The 20304-nt window shown below is 47.3% G+C and overlaps 1 protein-coding gene across 2 annotated transcripts in view; it reads right to left on the bottom strand.

The window, feature by feature from the left end:
* The window catches only part of ATP8B1 (ATPase phospholipid transporting 8B1), a 127711-nt gene that overhangs the window by 49359 nt on the left and 58048 nt on the right, over window positions 1-20304 (bottom strand). For both annotated transcript variants that reach the window (XM_040478711.1, XM_040478712.1), the window contains exon 2: window positions 16225-16427. In XM_040478711.1, the coding sequence (XP_040334645.1) occupies window positions 16225-16405 (181 nt within the window). In that variant the 5' untranslated portion in view covers window positions 16406-16427. The remainder of the gene's footprint in view (window positions 1-16224; window positions 16428-20304) is intronic.

The raw sequence follows: 20304 nt of genomic DNA, 5'->3' as shown, positions 1-20304 counted from the left end.
CTTTGACGTTGCTCAATGGAGAGCTAACCCCGTGGCTCTCTTCCAGAATCAGCAGGAGATGGGCTCCACCCTGGTTTGTGAAATATCCTGGGGTCCTTTGTGGTTGCAGCTGCTGCTTCCTGGGCTGATCCAGACTTCTTTCTTTCTGTCCTCTCTAGTGGCTCCACAGCTAGCTGAAGACTCATTGGAGGTGGGTTTCTGAGTTGACCTGTCACCCCTATCTTACAGCATTGTCACCTACCCCGTGGTGATAGGAGCTCCTCCTACTGGGTTTGGTCCTCCCTTCTTTCCTTCCGAGCGTTAGCACTGGGCTGGGAGACTCCTTGGCTTCCAGCCTGTCCACTTAGGGAGCCTTCACTGTGCAGAGCTGAAATAAGGGTCCCACTACTGCTCGTTTAGCTGCTTGGGCAGCAGGTTCGCAGGTAGTCTCTGGGCCTGCCACCACCACACTGGGCAGCTCTCTGGGGACCGGCCAGGGCCTCCCATGACACGCTGAAAGTCCCCCCGGAGGATATGCTTGCAGACCTTCCGAATAAATAGGAAAGGCACACTCACAAGGTGAGGTCTAGTTTATCTCTGGCTCAAGTCCTTTTTATCTCAATGGATCACCTATCGATGGAGCCCAGCACCTCATGGAAATTTCAGCTCAAGGGATCTTTCTATCATAGAGATGATGAACCTGGCAGTCAGGCTACCTCCACAGAGGAAAAATATTTCCACCCACCTGGCTTGTCTTTGCCCATCTGCTCCTGACTTCTTCAGTCCCATCATGCATAGGTCGGTGGCTAACACATGTTCAGTGCTTAGCGTGTGTCAGGCATGGGGCCAAGTAGTCCGGCTACTCTGTCCACTTTGCTGTCCTGACTGGGCCTTCTCTTGTGACCTATGCTCCAAACCACCCTGAGAACTCTGCCCACGAGCTGACGTCAGATGGTTGCTTATGAGCATAGGGTTGACCTTTCCACCAGGAAAGGTGGAAGTCAAATATCAGGTTGTGCTTGGTTTCCTAACGGGAAGGCAGAGGCATAAGCATCCACTGCTATGAAGGCTCAAGACCGGATGCTATCAATCGCGAAGAAAAATCGAGGAAGCACCTCCTTGGCATTAGGTTCTCCAGTGACTTGTGTTTGAACGTGCACGCTAGACCAACCCCGCCCCCCGACAGTAGGATACACATGTGTGGGTGAGCCCAGTTTTCATGAACCCCTCCTCCCCTGCAAACTGGTAAGGGAGGGAAATTAACAACTAACGGGACTCAACTAGTTTTGGAGACGGGAGGATATTAAAAAACATTTTCAAGTAAAGAATTCTAAAAGTATCCATCTTATATAATTATCACAATAAAGATAGACTTTTAAAAATAATGTGTTACGTTTTTTCAAATGATTCACTTTCTAGACTTCTCCCTCATAGGAAGTACCGATAATTTTGCAAAAGGGACAAGCGTGGACTGCTGAAGAATGCAAATAATTAACCTTGTTACTTCTTTAAACACCACAATACCATTACTGAAAACTCCTCTTGCATCATTTTGGCTGCCCTTCATCGGGCAATCATAATGATCGTGTCATTGCAAACGCAGAAGCTCCCAGCACCTCTGTAGCCAAAGTGCAATTTTATGAAATGGGAAGATTAAACTGGAACCGGAAGACAACTCATAAGCTCTACTGCAATGTGCATTATCTACTATGCAATCGGAATATAACGTATGCAATCAGAGCATTTCTTTTCCACTCAAATAGGACACCTAAATAAAAGTAGGTAAAATGGATATTTTATGGGATAATCCTGAATCTATTCTATGTCACGGAAATTTGAAAATGCATGTGCTTTTAGTGGTTTACTTTGGCTTGCTGGTGACTTAAGACACACCTCCAGGCACCAGTGTTCCAGAACTTCACTGAGCCGCTGTTCTAAGATTCAGGAAGGCTGAGAAAAAAACGTTGACAGGATTCCTCAAGAATCAAGAAAAGGCCAAAGAGAAGGGATGAAAATCGATCTCAGAAAAACTCAACAGGAAAGAATAAGCCGCCCTTGTAATGAGCTGGATTCTTTGGTCCCCCTCCTGGCTCTTGTTCCCTCATCATTAAACCCCCCAGCTAGTGGCTCCTCTCTCTGTCCCAGCACTACACCTCATCCCCAGCCATTTTGATATGTACGCCTCTGACGCAAAGTAGCATTTGGCCTCAAGCAGGACCCGTGAAGGGTTTACTGGAAATGACCTCGGTCTCTTAATTTTATGCTTTTGATAACATCTTAGGGAGACCAGAGAAAGTAACCACGTTATCTTCATCTGCAACATACTGAGCTTAACCGCAGGAGTTTTCTAGTTAATTTTAGAAATCTGATTGTAGTCAAATAGTCAATAACCCCATTTCCAACAAGGTTTCTTGTCTGGCGTAATTCAGACAAATCAGAGGGCAAATAAATTGATGCCTCCTCTTAATCCTCCCCTGAGTTTTATGCTAATTGCTTGAGGAATATTTCAAGCAGAGGCCATAAAAAAAGCAAAAGCTGTGTCTGTGGTCAAATACATTTGCAAAAGACAGCATAAAATACTGCATCCTTTATTTTTTTTCCCCCTTTGGACATTCAATGGACCCAGTAACATATTAAAGGCTCTAAGAAGGCATTTTTAAAATTTTATTTAATTCAGTCTTTTCAAAATCAATGTGAACACAGGCACATTTTGTTAAAATTACTGAACACCTACTAATATGGTTTGAGAAATGCTCTGCTAAAGCACATACCTTTAGGAAGGATAGCAAAATAACATTCGGAAAGATTTGTCTTTTTGATCAAACATTAACTAATTACTCACTTGGAACAGAGAACTTTACAAAACATTTGGACCACAAGGCTAATTTACAGAAAAAGGATATATCTTGTCCCATGGGGCGCCTGGGTGTCTCAGTCAGTTAATATCCAACTCTTGGTTTCGGCTCAGGTCATGACCTCACGGTTCATGAGTTCAAGTCCCATGTCAGGCTCTGCACCATAGTGCAGAGCCTGTATAGAATTCTCTCTCCCTCCATCTCTCTGCTTCTCCCCTGCTCGTGCTAGCACTCTCTCGCTCTCTCTCAAAATAAAATAAAATATTTAAAAAATTTTAAAAATTATTTTAAAAAAGAAGATATCTTGTCCCATTTTCTAGAATGAAAATATTGACTAAGAAAAGAGAAGAAATAATAAATTTACAGGCAAAAAATGCACGTGTGTCCCCTTGGTAAAAAGCTAGGAAGATATCAACTAACAACGTTGTGTAAAGCCATCAATGCATGTGTCCAGAGATGCATTTAACATCAACCAGCTGTGGCCCAAAACCATCCCCGAATTTGGTAAATGTGTATTCAATACGTCTACATGTTACTACATGATACTCAGAGTGTTCCTACGGTCACCAAAACCTTTGATTGCCATTTGGAAAAGGAAGTAAACTTCACCTGGCCCCGCATCCTTACTGCTGGTTCTGAATTCTTGCTTAGACACCAGTAACCAAATAGCTACATGGGTGGGTACCGACTGCAGTCAGCCAGCAGAGGAAAAAGATCAAAAGCTTAACATCAAAAAGAAAAAGCAACAAACAACAGAAGAGAAAATTGGGTAAAGGACATGAATAGACCTCTCCCACAAAGAGAAATTCAAATGGCTCTTCAATACGTGAAAAGCTACTCAAGTTCAGTAGAAAAGAAGCGTAATTCTTCAGGGAAGTACCAGTTTTTTATCTCGTAATGGCAAAATGTTGGCAAGAGTAAGGAATGTGAGGACACACTGGGTTGAAAAGAGAGTGGAGGGTCAGGCGCTCTTAGGTGGTCTCCGTGGACAGCGATTTGCCCATATCTACCAGATTTTTTTTTTTTTAATTTTTTTCAACATTTATTTATTTTTGGGACAGAGAGAGACAGAGCATGAACGGGGGAGGGGCAGAGAGAGAGGGAGACACAGAATCGGAAACAGGCTCCAGGCTCTGAGCCATCAGCCCAGAGCCTGACGCGGGGCTCGAACTCACGGGCCGCGAGATCGTGACCTGGCTGAAGTCGGACGCTTAACCGACTGCGCCACCCAGGCACCCCCATATCTACCAGATTTTAACACACACATGCACAGACTGAAGGAGCGATCCCACTTCTAGGAATCGATCCCCCATGTACATATTCACACATGGGAGAAATGATGCGGCTCGGTGTTCTTCAGTGCAGCCTTATTTATCAGAAAGATTAGAAACAGCCCAAATGTCACCACGAGCAGCCGGTTAAACATTGACATGACAAAAGTCTAAGCAGTCTGCAAGAAAGAAAGAAAGAAAGAAAGAAAGAAAGAAAGAAAGAAAAGAAAAGAAAAGAAAAGAATAAGGCGGCTTTCTATGGACTCAGAGGAAAGATCTCCAAATTACGCTAAGCAACAAAAGCAGGGGGTGTGTACCATACTGTGCTTTCAGCCATGTGACACACAGAATTGATGCACAGTAGGGATGCACGCACGTACACATTCTGGCACACGTGTGTTTATGGATCTATGGGTATGCAAGGGCACGTGTCTGTAAGTCTTCTTTGCACTTACAAGTGTATGTATATTTCCAAGAGGACATTTGAGACACTGACAACATCAGCTTCTTTCTGGGAAAGAAAACTGCATGGCTGAGGGACAGAGGAGGCACGGAAGGAGACTTCATTTTCACCACTGCCTTCAATAATTATCTCCAAATGCATGTACTACCTTTCAAAACAGTACGTTTGCAATTCAGTTCCTTCCCTCTATAGGTTTCCATATAAAGCCAGTGTGTATGTTGCTTGATTTCTTACAGTCATTATCCCATTCTATTTACTATTTAAAAAAATATTTTTCCAAAAGGCAGTGGAATGATGAGTGGGGATAAATCAAGAGGGAAGAATACAGGAAAGGATGGAAGTCTATGTGGTCATGGCTTCTGATGCCCAGCCAAGCCACAGGGCTTCAGGACGGCAATGCCACAGTCAGTTGGCGGTTTGCCCTGGTCACACTAGCAGCAGTGAGCGGGATGTATTTGAAGGGAACAAGTGTCAGGGCAGAAGACCACTGCAGCCATTGATGTGAGCCCAAGCCAGAACTAAGGGACTGGAAATAGCAGACAGATTCAAGAACTTATAGGACAACTGTCTGAATGTGGGCAAGAAAGAATGAGAACTTGAAGTGAGAAAAAGGTGACCTCAGGATCCCAGCCTGGGTGACTGGACGGACAGAGATGCCAAGAGCGAGCTAGAGAACACAGAGGTGGAAGTCTAGTTGGGAGGCTGGTGAAGTGAAGAACCTCTAGGATGCATGGGCGGGGAAGGAAACCATCCAGGAGCCACAAAAACAGATCTGGACTCCAAGCTGAGGTTGAGGGCAGAGATACAGATTGGAAGGTACTGGATATGCAGATGCGGGTTGAAACCCTGAGCGTGAATGGATCACATCGGAAGTGAGTATGGAGGTGGTTTTAGGAGGGAGACTGAAGGAGCCAGGACAGAGAGGGTAATGACACAGGAAAAGCGGGGACACAGGAGGCCACCCCAGGGGAGGGGCACAGAAGGATGCGTGAGTTTGCACAGCCTTGAGTTTCTCACATGGAGAGGAGGTGGCTCAAAGCGGGTGCCCTCGGGAGAGCACTGATGGTTTGAACAGCTCTTGAGAAGGCGAGAAAGGCATTAGCCATGGGCAGGCAAGAGCGATGAGTCAAGAAATGATGTTTATCTGCTGGTTTGTGTGTATTCATAGCATTCAGCTCTGTTGCTCCCTTACTCCACCCCATCTCCCCAAAAAAGAAAAGCAATGAGCTCAAACACTGAGAGAATGAAAGCAAAAGGCCAGATGCTGCGGCTTGTTAATGCGCGCGCACGCACACGCGCGCACACACACACACACACACACACACGCACACACACACACAACTTTGCTCCTTGTTCTTGGCACTTGCTACATAAAGTGTGGACAAGTTGGACCCGGTTAGAAATGCAGAACCTCAGGCCACACACCCCAGACCCACGCACCAGAATGGCAATTTAACAAGATCCCAGATGGACTCCTATGCACTCGGCGGGATGAGATTCTTTCAACTGGGAATCCCCGAGAGGGGCTTTTATCACATCCTGATGCCCAGGGCTCCAGCCCCAGGGATTTTTGCTTTAGTCCGGGCTGAGCCCAGAGAAGGTCCCAAGCGATCCTAATTTGCAAGCGAGGTTGCCATCCACTGCTCAGGAGCAGGGTTTTTTCTCAGTCTTTCTCCTTCTTCCCTCCCACCTGAGGGTGACCAGTCCTCCCGACAGCCCTCCCTTGTCACGGAAGCAACATACCACAGGGTTTGAGCAAGGCAGGACTTCAAATTTTCGTCTGCCTTTTGAAATTGACATCTCTCTCTCCCTCAGAGAATCTTTATTCTCGTGGTGCTTTCCCAACTTGATGCGCGTACTAGTCATCTTGTTAATAGACTCTGATTGGCTGGTCTGAGAGGAACCCAATGTTCTGCATTTAATTAGCACCCAGGCGAGGCTAGCTAATAGACCTCGCTCTCAGGAGCAGGTGCTCTAGGGGATGCGTCAGACTATTGTACCGATGTGATGTTGAACCCGGTGGGATTCGTTTTAAAATGAAATTCCAGGCACCTGTGGAGTTTAAATGCTCTACCCAAGATTCTGCTGCATCCGAGGGATTGAGACCCCCCTCTCCCCCCGCCCCCCGACCACCACCACCTTAGAGTGAGTGTCTTCCTAAGGTGACACTCCTATCATTAAAAATCTGCTTTAGAGACTCGGGTTTCAAACGGGCACTAAGAAAAACAACAGCCAAGTTGGTCTCCATGAGTAAGAGCTTCCTGGTCAAGGTTCGGTCGTAAATGACGTTACTCCCAAGCAAGTTCTATAAAATGAGATAGCACAGTCTCATCATTCCTTTCCCCATCACACGTCACTTGGCCAGGAACATCCCACACACCCTTTGTTTTATAAGCTGACAGTTACTATGGTAACCATAAAGCTAAGGCGGTAGAAGGCAGGCCACAGCTTCTTAGGGACAAAAAAAGAAGTAGCCAGCGTGGAATTTCCCCATGGTCAAAAATTCACAATGCATCCACTTGAGTGGAGAACAGAGCTCTCCCCCCAGCATGCTTCATGGATCTTCTATGATTTACATATTTCAGTGGGCTAATCTGTTTTTTGATCCCAGGTGAAAATTAATTCATAGGTGCTCTAGAGAGCCACAGCCTTACTTCCAGATTCTTCTTGGAAGATAGCCCTTCTATCAGGGAGACGGTGTCTTTGTTTTGTCGACGCCACATCCGATCTGAAATCATACCAAGGACAACTTCTTTTCCTCTGTATGTCTTGACGTGCACGCAGTGATACCTTTAAACCTTAACAATTGAACTTGCCATCTTAACCGCCGATCATTTCGCCTCTGAGCGGAATGTTGAGCAGCATTCTGAGTTGGAAGAGAGTTTTAAAGAAATGCAATTCTGCGGTGCCTGGTTGGCTCAGTTGGTAGACATACAATACTTGATCTTGGGGCTGTGAGTTCAAGCCCCACATTGGGCCTAGAGCTGACTTCAAAGAAAAAGAGAAGGAAAGGCAGTTTATTTTCAAGCACAGAGAGCCACTCGACCCAGCCGGGAAGAAAGGTCTTTGGGACTGCCTGTAAAGAACAGCTGGGTGTGAATGAACCAGCTTCCCCCAGGCACACGCCTCAGAGGTGCCTAGAAGATGCTCTGGGAGCGGTTTAGCATTCCCTGCATGATGTTGTTCACAATGCTATTTTCGGCTTCAACCGAAAATCAAAGACAAATGACTCTGTTTGAATCGGCCCTAATTCCAAAGCGGTAGAATCAGAATTAGTTCCAATACGCAGTAGCCCCGTGTCTTTGCTAACCTCAAGCACGAGAAGGTATGCAAACCAGGCAAGTGAACACCCCAGGAGCCCGGGTGCCGGCAGCTGGCTGTGCTGGGTGGGAGTGTGCACGTGTGCTTGTGGAAGGGGTGAGGGGCATGTCCTCACTGGAGAGACTCTACAGCCATTACCTGCAGTCACTCGGTCCCCTCCGTGCCACTTACATGGGCACAGCAAACTCCAGGAGCCAATTAACTACTCTCACTGGGATGGCAGTCTGGGAACCGAAGCTCAGTGCTGTCTATCACCGCGCGGTTAAGGATTTGAAATACTATCACTTCCCAGCAACAAGGCTACTCCATTCTAAGTCATTTCTTACCACTTCATCAAATATTTTTAACTGCCAGGTACCCAGCAACACAAGCGGATGTCTCACCGATATCCCAAACTAGTGAGGCTCAAAACAACAGCTCTCTCTTTGACCTACGATGGGCCCTCCCCCTGCATCACTCATCCCTACAAACGGCTCTGTTATCCACCTTCACAGAAAGCACTTCCGAAGGCCATTGCAACAATATCTTCCAATCTGCAGTGTAACCTTCTTACACCTCATCAACAAACGGCATCTAATTTCCCTTCCCTTGAATCAGACCTAGCCTCGGTGACTCTCTCGTAACCAAGAGGTGCTCAGCACAAGTGAGGCTGCCTGAATTCTGCAACCAGCTTCTGCTTTGATCTTGACCTTTCCGGGTGCTCGTTCTTCAGGTGGCCCCCCTCATGGGACCCTCCACTGCAGCCCAGTGCCATAGAGATGCCCAAACCATGCAGAGATGCTCCCATCTACAGACCCGGCTGAGCCTTTGAGTTACCCAGCTCAGGTGCCAGACACGAGTGAAGAAGATTCCAAACGATTCCGGGCCCCAAATGATTCAAATCATGTCAGTTGTTCAAGCCTTCACAGCTGAGGGCCCAGACATCCTAGCGCAGAAACAAACCACTCACCATGTCCTGTCCGAATTCCAGACTCACAGGATCTGTGAACATCATGATGATGATTTTATGCCAGTAAGTTTGGAGTGGTTTTTCATGCAGCAGTAGATAACTTGGAATATCCCCTAGGGCACCTAAGCCAGAAGTTATTCCTCAGGCCTCCTTTTCTCTTGACCCTCAGATCTAATGGGACTTGTGAATGTCAAATCCTTAACATTTTCTTAATTTTATTGATTGAGTGATTGATTGGGAGTGAGCACGTGTGTGTGAATGGGGGCGATGCAGAGAGGGAGGGAGAGAGAAAATCCCAAGTAGTGCTGACAGCACAGAGCCAGGCATGGGGCTCAATCTCACCAACTGGGAGATCATGACCTGAGCCAAGATCAAGAGTTGGGCACTTAAGTGACTGAGCCACCCAGGTGCCCCCAAATCCCTAACATTCATCATGATCTGTCTCCTTCTCTCTATCCCGGCCATCTTGGTTTAGGCCCTCACCAGTTTTTCTTGGACTATTGTCTACTCCCTTCTCCCTGCTCTTGCCAACATGGGATTTCTAAAATAAATCCATGTACCCACTATATTTATTGGGTGACTATTATGTGCTTTGCATGGAATAAACATGGCCCCAATTGTCATGAAGTTAACAGTCTAGTGGGAGAGAGTCACACGGTCATTCAAGGACATAATCATAAGTGCCCTCACGGGTATGAAGGAAAGCTCATACTACAGGGGGTCTGCTCCAGGCTGGGGCTCAGAGAAGGCTTCTCTAAGGAAGTGAGACAACACCGAGAGCCGAAGGGGGAGGAGTCGTCAGCCACATGGAAGGAGCTGGCATCAGATCCCACGTGCAGTGAAGTCTTTGTCCCCCATGAAGGCCAGACTGGGAGGAGCAAGCAAGACTATGGAGAAGCCGCGGTGGGAGGCGGCTACTGCACATCTAGCCATGTTATTTTCAGCATGTCCAAAGTCCAGCACGGCCCATCATCTAGGTTCCAAAACTGACTCTCTGTTCCCTGAATGCTCGGCTCCTTGGAGCCTCCCTTCAAGGTGCCTCAGCCTGGAACACCACGCTCCTGACACCACTGGGGTTGATTTACCTCTCATACTTCCTGCGGACTCAGCTCAGGCATTGTCACCTCCAGGAAGCCTTCCCTGACCAGGGAAGGCCGCTGAAGCGCTCACCTGGTTCCCTAGTCATACCTGTGAAGCTCTCTGACATGTTCAATCACAAATGCCCACTGAGCCTCTCCCATGCGCCAGGCACAGAGCCCGGTGCCCTGACCCCAACGAGGCACAAGACAGATTAGCCCCCGGGCCCTGTAGCACTTACAGCTTAGCTGGAAGATGGGCAATAGACAACGAGTCACTCAGCTTTTGATTTTTTTTTTGGTGGGCAGGGTGTCTACAAACTGTACCTTTTCCTCCAAGTTTTAATTTAAATTCTAGTTCATTAACATGTAGTGTAATACTGGTTTCAGGTGTAGAATTTAGTGATTCATCACTTACGTGCAACACCCAGTGCTCATCCCAGCAACTGCCCTCCTGAATGCCCATCACCCATTTAGCCCATCCCCCCACCCTCTTCCCCTGATCAGTCCTCCATTTGTTCTCTATCATAGTCACTCAATTTTTAAATTTTTTTTAATGTTTATTTATTTTTGAGAGAGAGAGAGAGACAGAGTGTGAGTGGGGGAGGAGCAGAGAGAAAGGGAGGGAGACACAGAATCTGAAACAGGCTCCAGGCTCTGAGTTGTCAGCACAGAGCCTGACACGGGGCTTGAACTCGGGACCAGCGAGATCATGACCTAGGCCCAAGTCAGACGCTTAACTGACTGAGCCACCCAGGCGCCCCAGTCACTCAGTTTTTAAGTCTCACTGAGAGAGGTGCTGAAAAGCTGGTGGGGAAGCCCACAGTGACCTCCTCTTGTCATAACCACCTTGTTCCCCAGGCTTTTAGTTCCTCTGTGTGTGGTAGGTGTACCGCCTTCCTCCTGCCGTGAAGCCTCTGTATGTGGTCCCCTACTCAGGACCGCCCTGCCTCCCCTCTCCCTTCCCCTGATGAGCTCCTCCTCATCTCTCACTTGGCAGGCCAGGCAACCTTTTTCACAAGGAAGCAGGGCAGGCTCCTGTGTCCCAGCCCTTGGAGCAGAACCACAGGCCCATCCATTAGGAGAGCAAGTCATTGCATGAGTGAGGCTCTTTCTGCAAGGTTTAGCTTTGTCCTTGTAGCTGTACGTGTGCAGGGGTTAACTTTTCCACAGTTTTCTGCCTTCTCTGTTTCGAGAGACTTGCGCCTTGACCTCCTGCAGGTAGACTGCCCTACTTCAGCCCAGACCCACAGCTTCACCTGAGAAACCACTGGGGCCCAGGAGAGCAGACGTGGGAGTGGCATGAGAGTCCACAGGTCCGCGAACAAAAACACTGGAGAAGGCTGTGTTCATGGGAAAGGCTTAGAAGATGGCAGAGGCAGGGGTGACTGACCCTAAATCACCCCAAATTTCCTCAATATGTGGGCAAATTCACTGGTGGGAAAATGAACTGTTCTTTATCCCATACACCTCTCCAACCATTCATCATCCTTGGATGTGGGGACAGAAGGAGCTGTTTAAAAGAAGGAGTCCAGGGGCGCCTGGGTGGCACAGTCGGTTGAGCGTCCGACTCCAGCCAGGTCACGATCTCGCGGCCCGTGAGTTCGAGCCCCGCGACGGGCTCTGGGCTGATGGCTCAGAGCCTGGAGCCTGTTTCCAATTCTGTGTCTCCCTCTCTCTCTGCCCCTCCCCCGTTCACGCTCTGTCTCTCTCTGTCCCAAAAATAAATAAATGTTGAAAAAAAAAATTTTAAAAGAAGGAGTCCACAGCTTTAACCTTGGGGGTCCAGGAGAATCTGAGTGCCCCAAAAGAAAGTAGAGGGGTCGAGAAGAAGGTTCGATGATGGACAGATGAGAGGAGATGATAGGGCAGGGTAGACACTTTCACTTTGATATGGAAGACATTAAGGGAGGAACTGGCAGAGGAGGTAGTGGAGAATAAGAGCTACTATTTATTGAGCATTTACTGTGTGCCTGAAGCTGTGCTAAATCCTTTACACTTGTTTCTGATTTTTAAAATTGTTTTTTAATCTTTATTTATTCTTTGAGAGAGAGCACGCACGCGTGCGCACAAGCAGGGGAGGGGCAGAGGGAGGGAGACACAGAATCTGAAGCAGGCTCCAGGTTCTGAGCTGTCAGCACGGAGCCCGACGCGGGGCTCGAACTCACGAACCGGGAGATCATGACCTGAGCTGAAGTCGGACGCTCAACCAACTGAGCCACCCAAGTGCCCCATTTTATTTTCTGATTTAACCTTTACAACTACAGTATGCCCATTTCTTGGATGGAGACACTGAGGCACAGAGAGAAGTCCTTTCCTCAAGGTCACACAGCTAGAAAGCGGTCCAGCGTCCTCCCTCTTCCTCACCACGCACCTTGCCTCTCAGAGTGACGCAGAGATGTGGTAGGTGAGCAGGTTAAAGGGAGTTAGCTTGCTCAAGGAAGCCCTGTAGAGAGAGAATGGAGTACGAAGGAGGGTTGTGAACATTCTTCAAAAGGAACAAGAAAACAGGAGGGGTGCTGGGCAAGAGGGTGTTGTCTCCTGCCAAGGTCAGCACTCTCCAAGGAGAGACTGTTACAAAGGTCAAGCACTTCGGGGCAAACAGGTTGGAATATGATGGCCGACAGAAAGCTCACTGGCCTTGGCACTGGGGTTCTTGGTGACTTTTAAGACGGCATTACACGGAGGGCAGAGGGCAGCCCATGGAGGGGAGGAATCCAGGGGCCCCAGAGGAGGCAGTACGAGAGAAATGGGTTTCCAGAAGCTTGGCCAAGAGAACAGGAGACAGGACACCAACTGTGGCAGAAGGCGGGATTCAGGCAAGGATTTGTGGTAGGGCAGGGAAGCTGTGAGCACATCCGTGATTTGTGAGCCAGCAGAGCAGGAAGTTGGGAGAGGTCAGAAAGCAGTGCTCCCTGGGAGGCAGGAGACAGCCTTCTCATTCACCCCAGGCTCAGAAGAAAGGGCCAGTCTGCACTGATCCAGTGCTATCCCGAGCATTTATTTATTCCCAAGGGCTCCATCTCTAAGCTGGTTCCTGGCCGGCACAGAATTGAGTTGACATAGCGGACACCAGGATGGGTGGGATGGTTTTAAAAAAAAAAAAAAAAAAAAAAGGCAAATTAAAAAACTCCACAGCATTCTAGAGTCAAGGGGTTTTAGGAACCTGTGGCTGAATAAAATTAAACTGGCTTATTATTGTTTTTTAATCTTTATTTACTTTGAGAGAGAGAGAGAGAGACAGAGTATGTGCACGTGCACGAGCCGGGGGAGGGGCAGAGGGAGAGAGAGAGAATCCCAAGCAGGCTCCCTGCTGTCCGCACAGAGCCTGATGCGGGGCTCGGTCCCATGAACCGCGACCTGAGCCAAGAGTTGGACGCTGAACTGAGTGAGCCACCGAGGCGCCCTTGAACTGGTTTCTTTCGTGCGTGAATTTCTTGGATCCTTTTCAGCTAATGGACAACCTGAAACTCCAAGAAGAGGTTAAAGAATTCGGAGCTTCCGGTCTCAGGGGCTAGAGAATCTTTGTGCCCTGGAGCATCTGCAAAAGAAGCGTTTCCCAGGATGCACAATGGGAAATACTGCTCCCGTGTGCTCATCAGGAAACGAGGGTTCATCCGGTAGCATGGGAAACATTCCCACTTATTCTTCCCAATCCTTGCTCAAAGTAAACTCAGGGTAAAATTACTCCAGTAAAATCGGTGGGTTTATCTCTTCCTCTGTGGCACATTCTAACAGCGTGCTTACTTACCCTTGCTCTGGAGCCTCACAGCTCACAACAAACGTCCTTCAACTGAAAAGCATTCATAATGGAGCTCTCAGAACGCTTGCTTAACTCAGCTGGGCTAGGGCATCTTGAAAAAACCAACTTTCTGCCCTAAAAGGATGCTGTTGAAGAGATCCTGTTCTGCTACAGAGCGCACTGGCCTCTGGTGTTCCTCAGCCTGACAGGACGTCACAGAGTGACTCACGCTCTGGTTTCTAAAGAATTAATTCCTTGGAGAAAACTATCCTTCATGGAAAATGTCAAGACAGACAGAGGGTCATTTAAAAAGGAGCGACGCTGACCTTAACGGGGAAAATGACTGAAAATATGAAAAACAAGGAGGGAGAAGGAGGGGTGCAGAGGAAAAGGGAAGGATGGAAGGAGGGAGGAGGGGAGGAAGCAGACCTGTTGGGGGGCGTGCAGGGCAGGAGAAGGAATGCAGGAGAGAGGTCTGGCACTTACTGAATGTCTTCTGTGCTTTGGGGAAGGGCAGGTAGAGGTGTGTTTCTAAAAGTCACAAGCAAGGTTGTTTGACAGGAGTTTTACGAAATGAGAACGAGCAGGGGCACCTGGCTGGCTCTGTCCGTAGAGCGTGCAACTCTTGATCGTGGGGCTGTGAGTTCGAGCCCCACATTGGATGTAGAGATTACGTAAAAATAAAATCTTCAAAAAGAAAAGAAAAGAAAAGAAAAAGAAATGAGACCCACCAGATTCCCCGAGAAATATAAGCCACCACTGGAAGAGACCATGAAGAGCCAAGATCAAGTCTGGCCTCCCTGGCGACCTGCGTTCCGACAGTAGAAATCTACAAGAGGGATGACCTACAGACTGAGCGATCAGGAAAGGGCCCTGAGAACCTGGATGTGAAGGTAGAGTTGGAAAAAAACCAGAGGTGAGAGTTCCCACCGAGTACGTGCTTCTCTGACATTTCTGCAGGCACCCAACCCCGGTCCTTTGTTACGTCCCGGACCACACAGCTGATAGCGTGGCACCAAGCACCAACAGCAAAGTTCACCTTGAACCCCACGGAGCCGGTTCTCTGCCAGCTGATCAGATATCCACATCTGATAGCGATTCCAAGACTGTGACAGGCAACTTAGAAGTTCAGCGGGGGAAAGAATGAGGAAGAAACGCCGTATTCATGATGTGAGGCAGCCAGCTAGAACTCCCCGCTAATTTGTCAGGCTCTTTCAGCTTTATCTCCATTCGAACATCCAGTCTGGACCTGTTATTCAGAGGCCACATTTCCTGTTCAGACTGGCAGTGATTCCATTTTAATTTAGCTCAGCTACCGTGATTTTCATACCTTCTGCTTCAAGGCAGAAAAGCGCTTAAGCTTAACATTCGGCAGCTTAAAATGATAGCCGGAAATCTACAGTGAGTTCTGATCGTTCTAAATGTTTGGTGCGGAAAACTAAGGACGGCAAACAGTATACATAGATCAATGGCCTGCCCGGTTTGGGGGCCCAGGTTAGGAGGGGACCCATTTGGACATATGTTCTCCCCCGTGGAGATCCTCCCTACACGGGAGAGCTGGAGAGAGGCAGCCTCTGACCAGAGCAGGAGAAATCATCCCCAAAGTCTCATTTCATGCATGTTGCTCTCTCTACCGGTGAAACAGTTTGAAAAACAAAACAAAACAAAACAAAACAAAAAAAACCCCAAGCCAGATAGAACCAGAGGTTATTCTGACTGAGGCTGTGGAGGCAGCATCCAGAGAGTCAGAAACAGTAATTTCGTGGAGATTCCTAGAAATGAGAATCTAAAGTTATTCAGCGGGAATTTGAGAGACCATGGAAGAAATATTTTGAACCTGAAACCTGGAGCAAATCTGGGGCCCGAAGAGAAAAGGTTCAGCTTCCTCGTGGAGCACAACCGCCACAGGGAGAGACCCCATTTTCTTGCCAGGGTGGGAGAACCAGCAGAAAACGAAATAGAAAAGCCACAGCGGGAAAAGCATCCTCATAAAAGTAAGGTACACTCCGCTGTGGCCTCAAGGACTGACTGTCTACGGCTATTTTTAAGAACGATTGGTACAGCTGAGTCGTTGTGACGGAGCCCGTGTGGCACACAGAGCCTAAAACAGTCATTGTCTGGCCCTGACCCCTGGTCCAGACCGGGCCTCGAAGTTGCCCTGATTCTGGGCAGGTAGGGCTGTTTGCCGTTGCCCCTCATAGCCAGCAGCCCACACCGCATCATATTCACAAACGGCTGAACCAAAGGTGGGCCAACTCCAAGCTTCCTGGTGCAGTAACAAGCAAATTCCTCCGCATACAAGTCCCTCCTAAAAGTAGACACCAACCAACACCTTCCATTTTCTGGACAGAACGTGTCAGGTGGGTCGACCAGCCCTGCATGCTGGGGACGAAGCGTCCAAACCCATGTTGTCCAAGACCATTGCCCCCAGTCTCCCAGCTGTATCCGAAGAGGAGGAAGATACCTCCTGGCCAACCTAACATGGACCGGCCATCCTGTGCACCTGTGGTCGCTGCCCAGTGAGGACAGACAAGGATGGGACCCAGTCTCCGGTCCCAGTGAGGTTACCTTTTCGGAATGTCTCCCGGTTTTCCTCTGCTTCTCTGTTGACTCGATTCTGTTCTGGTTCAACCGCAGGTCCCTGGTCTTCGAGCTCATCTTCTGTTTCATCGTCACTATAGGGAACCACTTCATCATTCGGCTGAGAATCCTCCTCAAATGTCGTTTCTGAGTCTCTTTCAGAACTCATCCTGCTGGCAAACTGGAACTACCTGGTTTAAAAGAAAGAGAAACCAGAGAGAGTTATGACTCGCACCCAGTTTCTGCCTGCACCCAGTAGCAATGCCCTTTTAACGGAACATAATTTAAATGAACGTGCAAGTGTGTCTGAACAATGACCCCAAAGTTCAAATTACCAAGCAAATAAGAACAAAACCATTCACGGGGCACCTGGGTGGCTCAGTTGCTTAAGCATCTGACTTCAGCTCAGGTCGTGACCTCACAGTTTGTGGGTTCAAGCCCCGCGATGGGCTCTGAGCTCAGAGACTGGAGCCTGTTTTAGATTCGGTGTCTCCCTCTCTCTCTGCCCCTCCCCTGCTCATTCTCTGTCTCTCTGTCTCTCTCTCTCTCTCCCTCAAATATAATGAACATTAAAAAAAAATCAATGTTGGAATGAGCACTGGATGTTGTATGTAAGCGATGAATCGTGGGAATCTACTCCCGAAGCCAAGAGCACACTGCATACGCTGTATGTTAGCTAACTTGACGATAAATTATACTTTTTAAAAAATAAAAAAAAAAGAAGAAAACCATTCATTAGTGATTGCATGCTTGAGCAAGAATTAAGAACAAAAATGTAGCTGCAAACTTTTTTTTTTTTTAAGCGTATACAAGCTTTAAGGTAGTATTTCAAATTGCGGGTCTCTACCGAGCAAAATAAACTTAAGTCATAACCAACATTAAAATAAATTGAAACAGCTAATAAAGCATCGGGGCACAGCAGGCGTCGTAAGAGTCAGTACTGTTGGATGAAACCATCTGATGAAACACACACACATTTATTTGCATTGTAGGTCTTAATGCAATTGCATTTCTTACTGCGGGTTGCTGGCAAAGTTTGAGACACAGTGCCCTAAGACATCTGGTTTCCCCTAATGCTAATATTCTGAGCTTTTACTCTGTGATACATTAAAAAAATTTTTTTAAACGTTTATTTATTATTGAGAGGCACAGAGCATGAGCAGGGGAGGGGCAGAGAGAGGGGGAGACACAGAATCCAAAGCAGGCTCCAGGCTGTCAGCATAGAGCCCGACGTGGTGGGGGGCGGGGATCGAACTCACGAACCGCGAGATCATGACCTGGGCCGAAGTTGGACGCCTAACCGACTGAGCCATCCAGGCGCCCCGTACTCTGTGATACATTTAAAGCTTAGATCCTCACCTTTTACTTCCTGGGAGCACTCCCTCACCTCTCTTCCTAACTACCCCCATCGACACCCTGTATCTGGAATTTGTGCTTGTGTGTATGCTGCTGTTTAAAGTGAATGCACAAGTGATAAGCACAACTGTAGTCATATTAGGAAAATATTTACACAACTACCATGGGTCACATGAAGATAGCCATGCAGCCTGGCGTTATTTATATAAGCATCATATTGCCATGTACCTGACATTGTTAATAACAGCAGCTCACATTTATATAGCGTTAACTGGACTCCAGGCTCTGCATGCACAGCTTCACTGACATTGGCTCCTTGAAACTTCCCACACGACCCTGGTGAGGGTACTATTGTTATTCCTACTCTACAGAGGAGAAAACCACAACTCTCTGAATAGCTTGCACAATAATTATTAAAAATGTGCCACAAAGGGGCGCCTGGCTGGCTGAATCAGTAGACCATGCAACTTTTGATCTTGGGGTCATGAGTTCAAGCCCCATGATGGGTGTATAGCTTACTTAAAAAAAAATTTGCAGCAAAACAACTGCTTTCCAAGGAGGGATTTTCTATATACTACTCTTCTGTTACAGCATCTTATACGTTTTCATCAAGGGTTAGTTGCCGTGAATGGAACTACTTAGCTGATGGCATGCTTTGTACCAAATCTAACATCTTGGACCCGTGAAGTTTTATAGCCATAACTGAACATGTATGAAATGTTTAAATATTTATACTATCTATTATTAATATGTATTATCATATATTATATATTTATAATATAGATATATTTTGTCCAATATTATTTACAACCATAAAACCCAGAAGCAACTTGGGTGTCCAGTGCTTGGTAACTGTGTAAATAAATTGTGATATCGTCACACTATGAGACAATTTAGATCATGATCCGAAGCATTTCTAATGACGCTGGAAAAGTCCAAACATGTTGAGTTGAAAGGTGGGTTAACAATCCGTATGTATAGAACAGTCCCAGTTACTCAGACATTTATTCACTGTCCAAAACGTCAACAATTGTCACGCATCCTTTATGTGAAATGACCCATGTCAAGTGCTCGATTCAGTACCTAGCATACAGTAAATACCCAATACAGTGCTAACACGACAGAAAGCACGCAAACGTGATTTCATGATTTTCAATTCTTTCCAGAACTAGAAAAAAATGTCCTTTATAATAACAAATGAAATGGTGTGGGGATTTATCCCTTCATGCATTTCCATCTCCTGAAGTCACTTCTAAACTGCATCTGCCTCTCACCAGGAGGTAACATATTAGACTATTTATTATAGGACTACACTTAAGCACAGGCGGATTCCGTTTAAAAACCTTTTGACTGCAGAAGGAAACATTTTCCTGCTCTCCCAATTTTCTGTGCACTAGTAAATAACTCTATCTCGGGGTTCCATACATATCTCATTTGTGGTTTTGTAATATACTGCCACCCATGCTTTAGCTGCTATTTAAATTTTTTTTTTTTCCAACGTTTATTTATTTTTGGGACAGAGAGAGACAGAGCATGAACGGGGGAGGGGCAGAGAGGGAGGGAGACACAGTATCGGAAACAGGCTCCAGGCTCGAGCCATCAGCCCAGAGCCCGACGTGGGGCTCGAACTCACGGACCGCGAGATCGTGACCTGGCTGAAGTCGGACGCTTAACCGACTGCGCCACCCAGGCGCCCCTAGCTGCTATTTAAATTTAAAATGCTCTCGGGGCGCCTGGGTGGCGCAGTCGGTTAAGCGGCCGACTTCAGCCAGGTCACGATCTCGCGGTCCGTGAGTTCGAGCCCCGCGTCGGGCTCTGGGCTGATGGCTCGGAGCCTGGAGCCTGTTTCCGATACTGTGTCTCCCTCCCTCTCTGCCCCTCCCCCGTTCATGCTCTGTCTCTCTCTGTCCCAAAAATAAATAAAAAACGTTGAAAAAAAATTAAAAAAAAAAATTTAAAACACTCTCTTTAAAATTCCCAAGCTCTTAAGGGCAAAACTTTTGCCAACAATCTTTCAGAACAAAAATAATGGAAGTGGTTCAAGCAGGACCACCCTGTGAGATAGATAATATTGTCCCATCTTACAGATAAGGACACTCACTGAGGGTCAGCTGCTAAGTGGCGTAAGTTAGGATCTCATGTCTCCGTTACAGGGACATGTACGATATTAATGAGTCTGAAAGCACCATTATAGAAACAATTTTTCTTTTACTGTAGTACATAACATAAACTTAACCACTTTAACCATTTTTAGGTGTCCAGGTCAGGGGCGTTAAGCGCATTCTAGAAACATTTTGTATGTGATCGGTTCCCTCATCATTATTACGGCCAAGTGTCTCCGTGCTTATTTCCCACATTAAGACTGGATCCAGCCTTTCGGGGTTGGGGGAGGAGACAGACACAAAGGGGTGGATTCAGCAGCCAGGAGGATGAGATCCAGGGTGAGCAAAGGCATTGCATAACCGGCCAGCTCAGCACTGGAACATCCACCCCAGGCCAGACTGTGTGGGCTGCTTGGAAAGCAGAGCTCTGAGCTGAGTGGAAGTTCTCTGCAGTGCGTGTGTGTGCGTGTGTGTGTGTGTGTGTGTGTGTGTAAAATGCAGACACACATGGGAACCAGTTAGCTCTCTCATCAGAGCACGACCAGAGAAAAACTGGGAAGAAATCCTTTCTTTGAAGCCCTGAGTGACGTCAGCCACTTTCCTGCTCTAA

The sequence above is a fragment of the Herpailurus yagouaroundi genome, unplaced genomic scaffold, assembly GCF_014898765.1.
Source record: "Herpailurus yagouaroundi ecotype Mexico unplaced genomic scaffold, PumYag 142, whole genome shotgun sequence".
Lineage (NCBI taxonomy): Eukaryota > Metazoa > Chordata > Mammalia > Carnivora > Felidae > Herpailurus > Herpailurus yagouaroundi.
The sequence above is the reverse complement of the archived record's forward strand: the minus strand, read 5'-3'. Positions and strand labels throughout refer to the sequence as shown.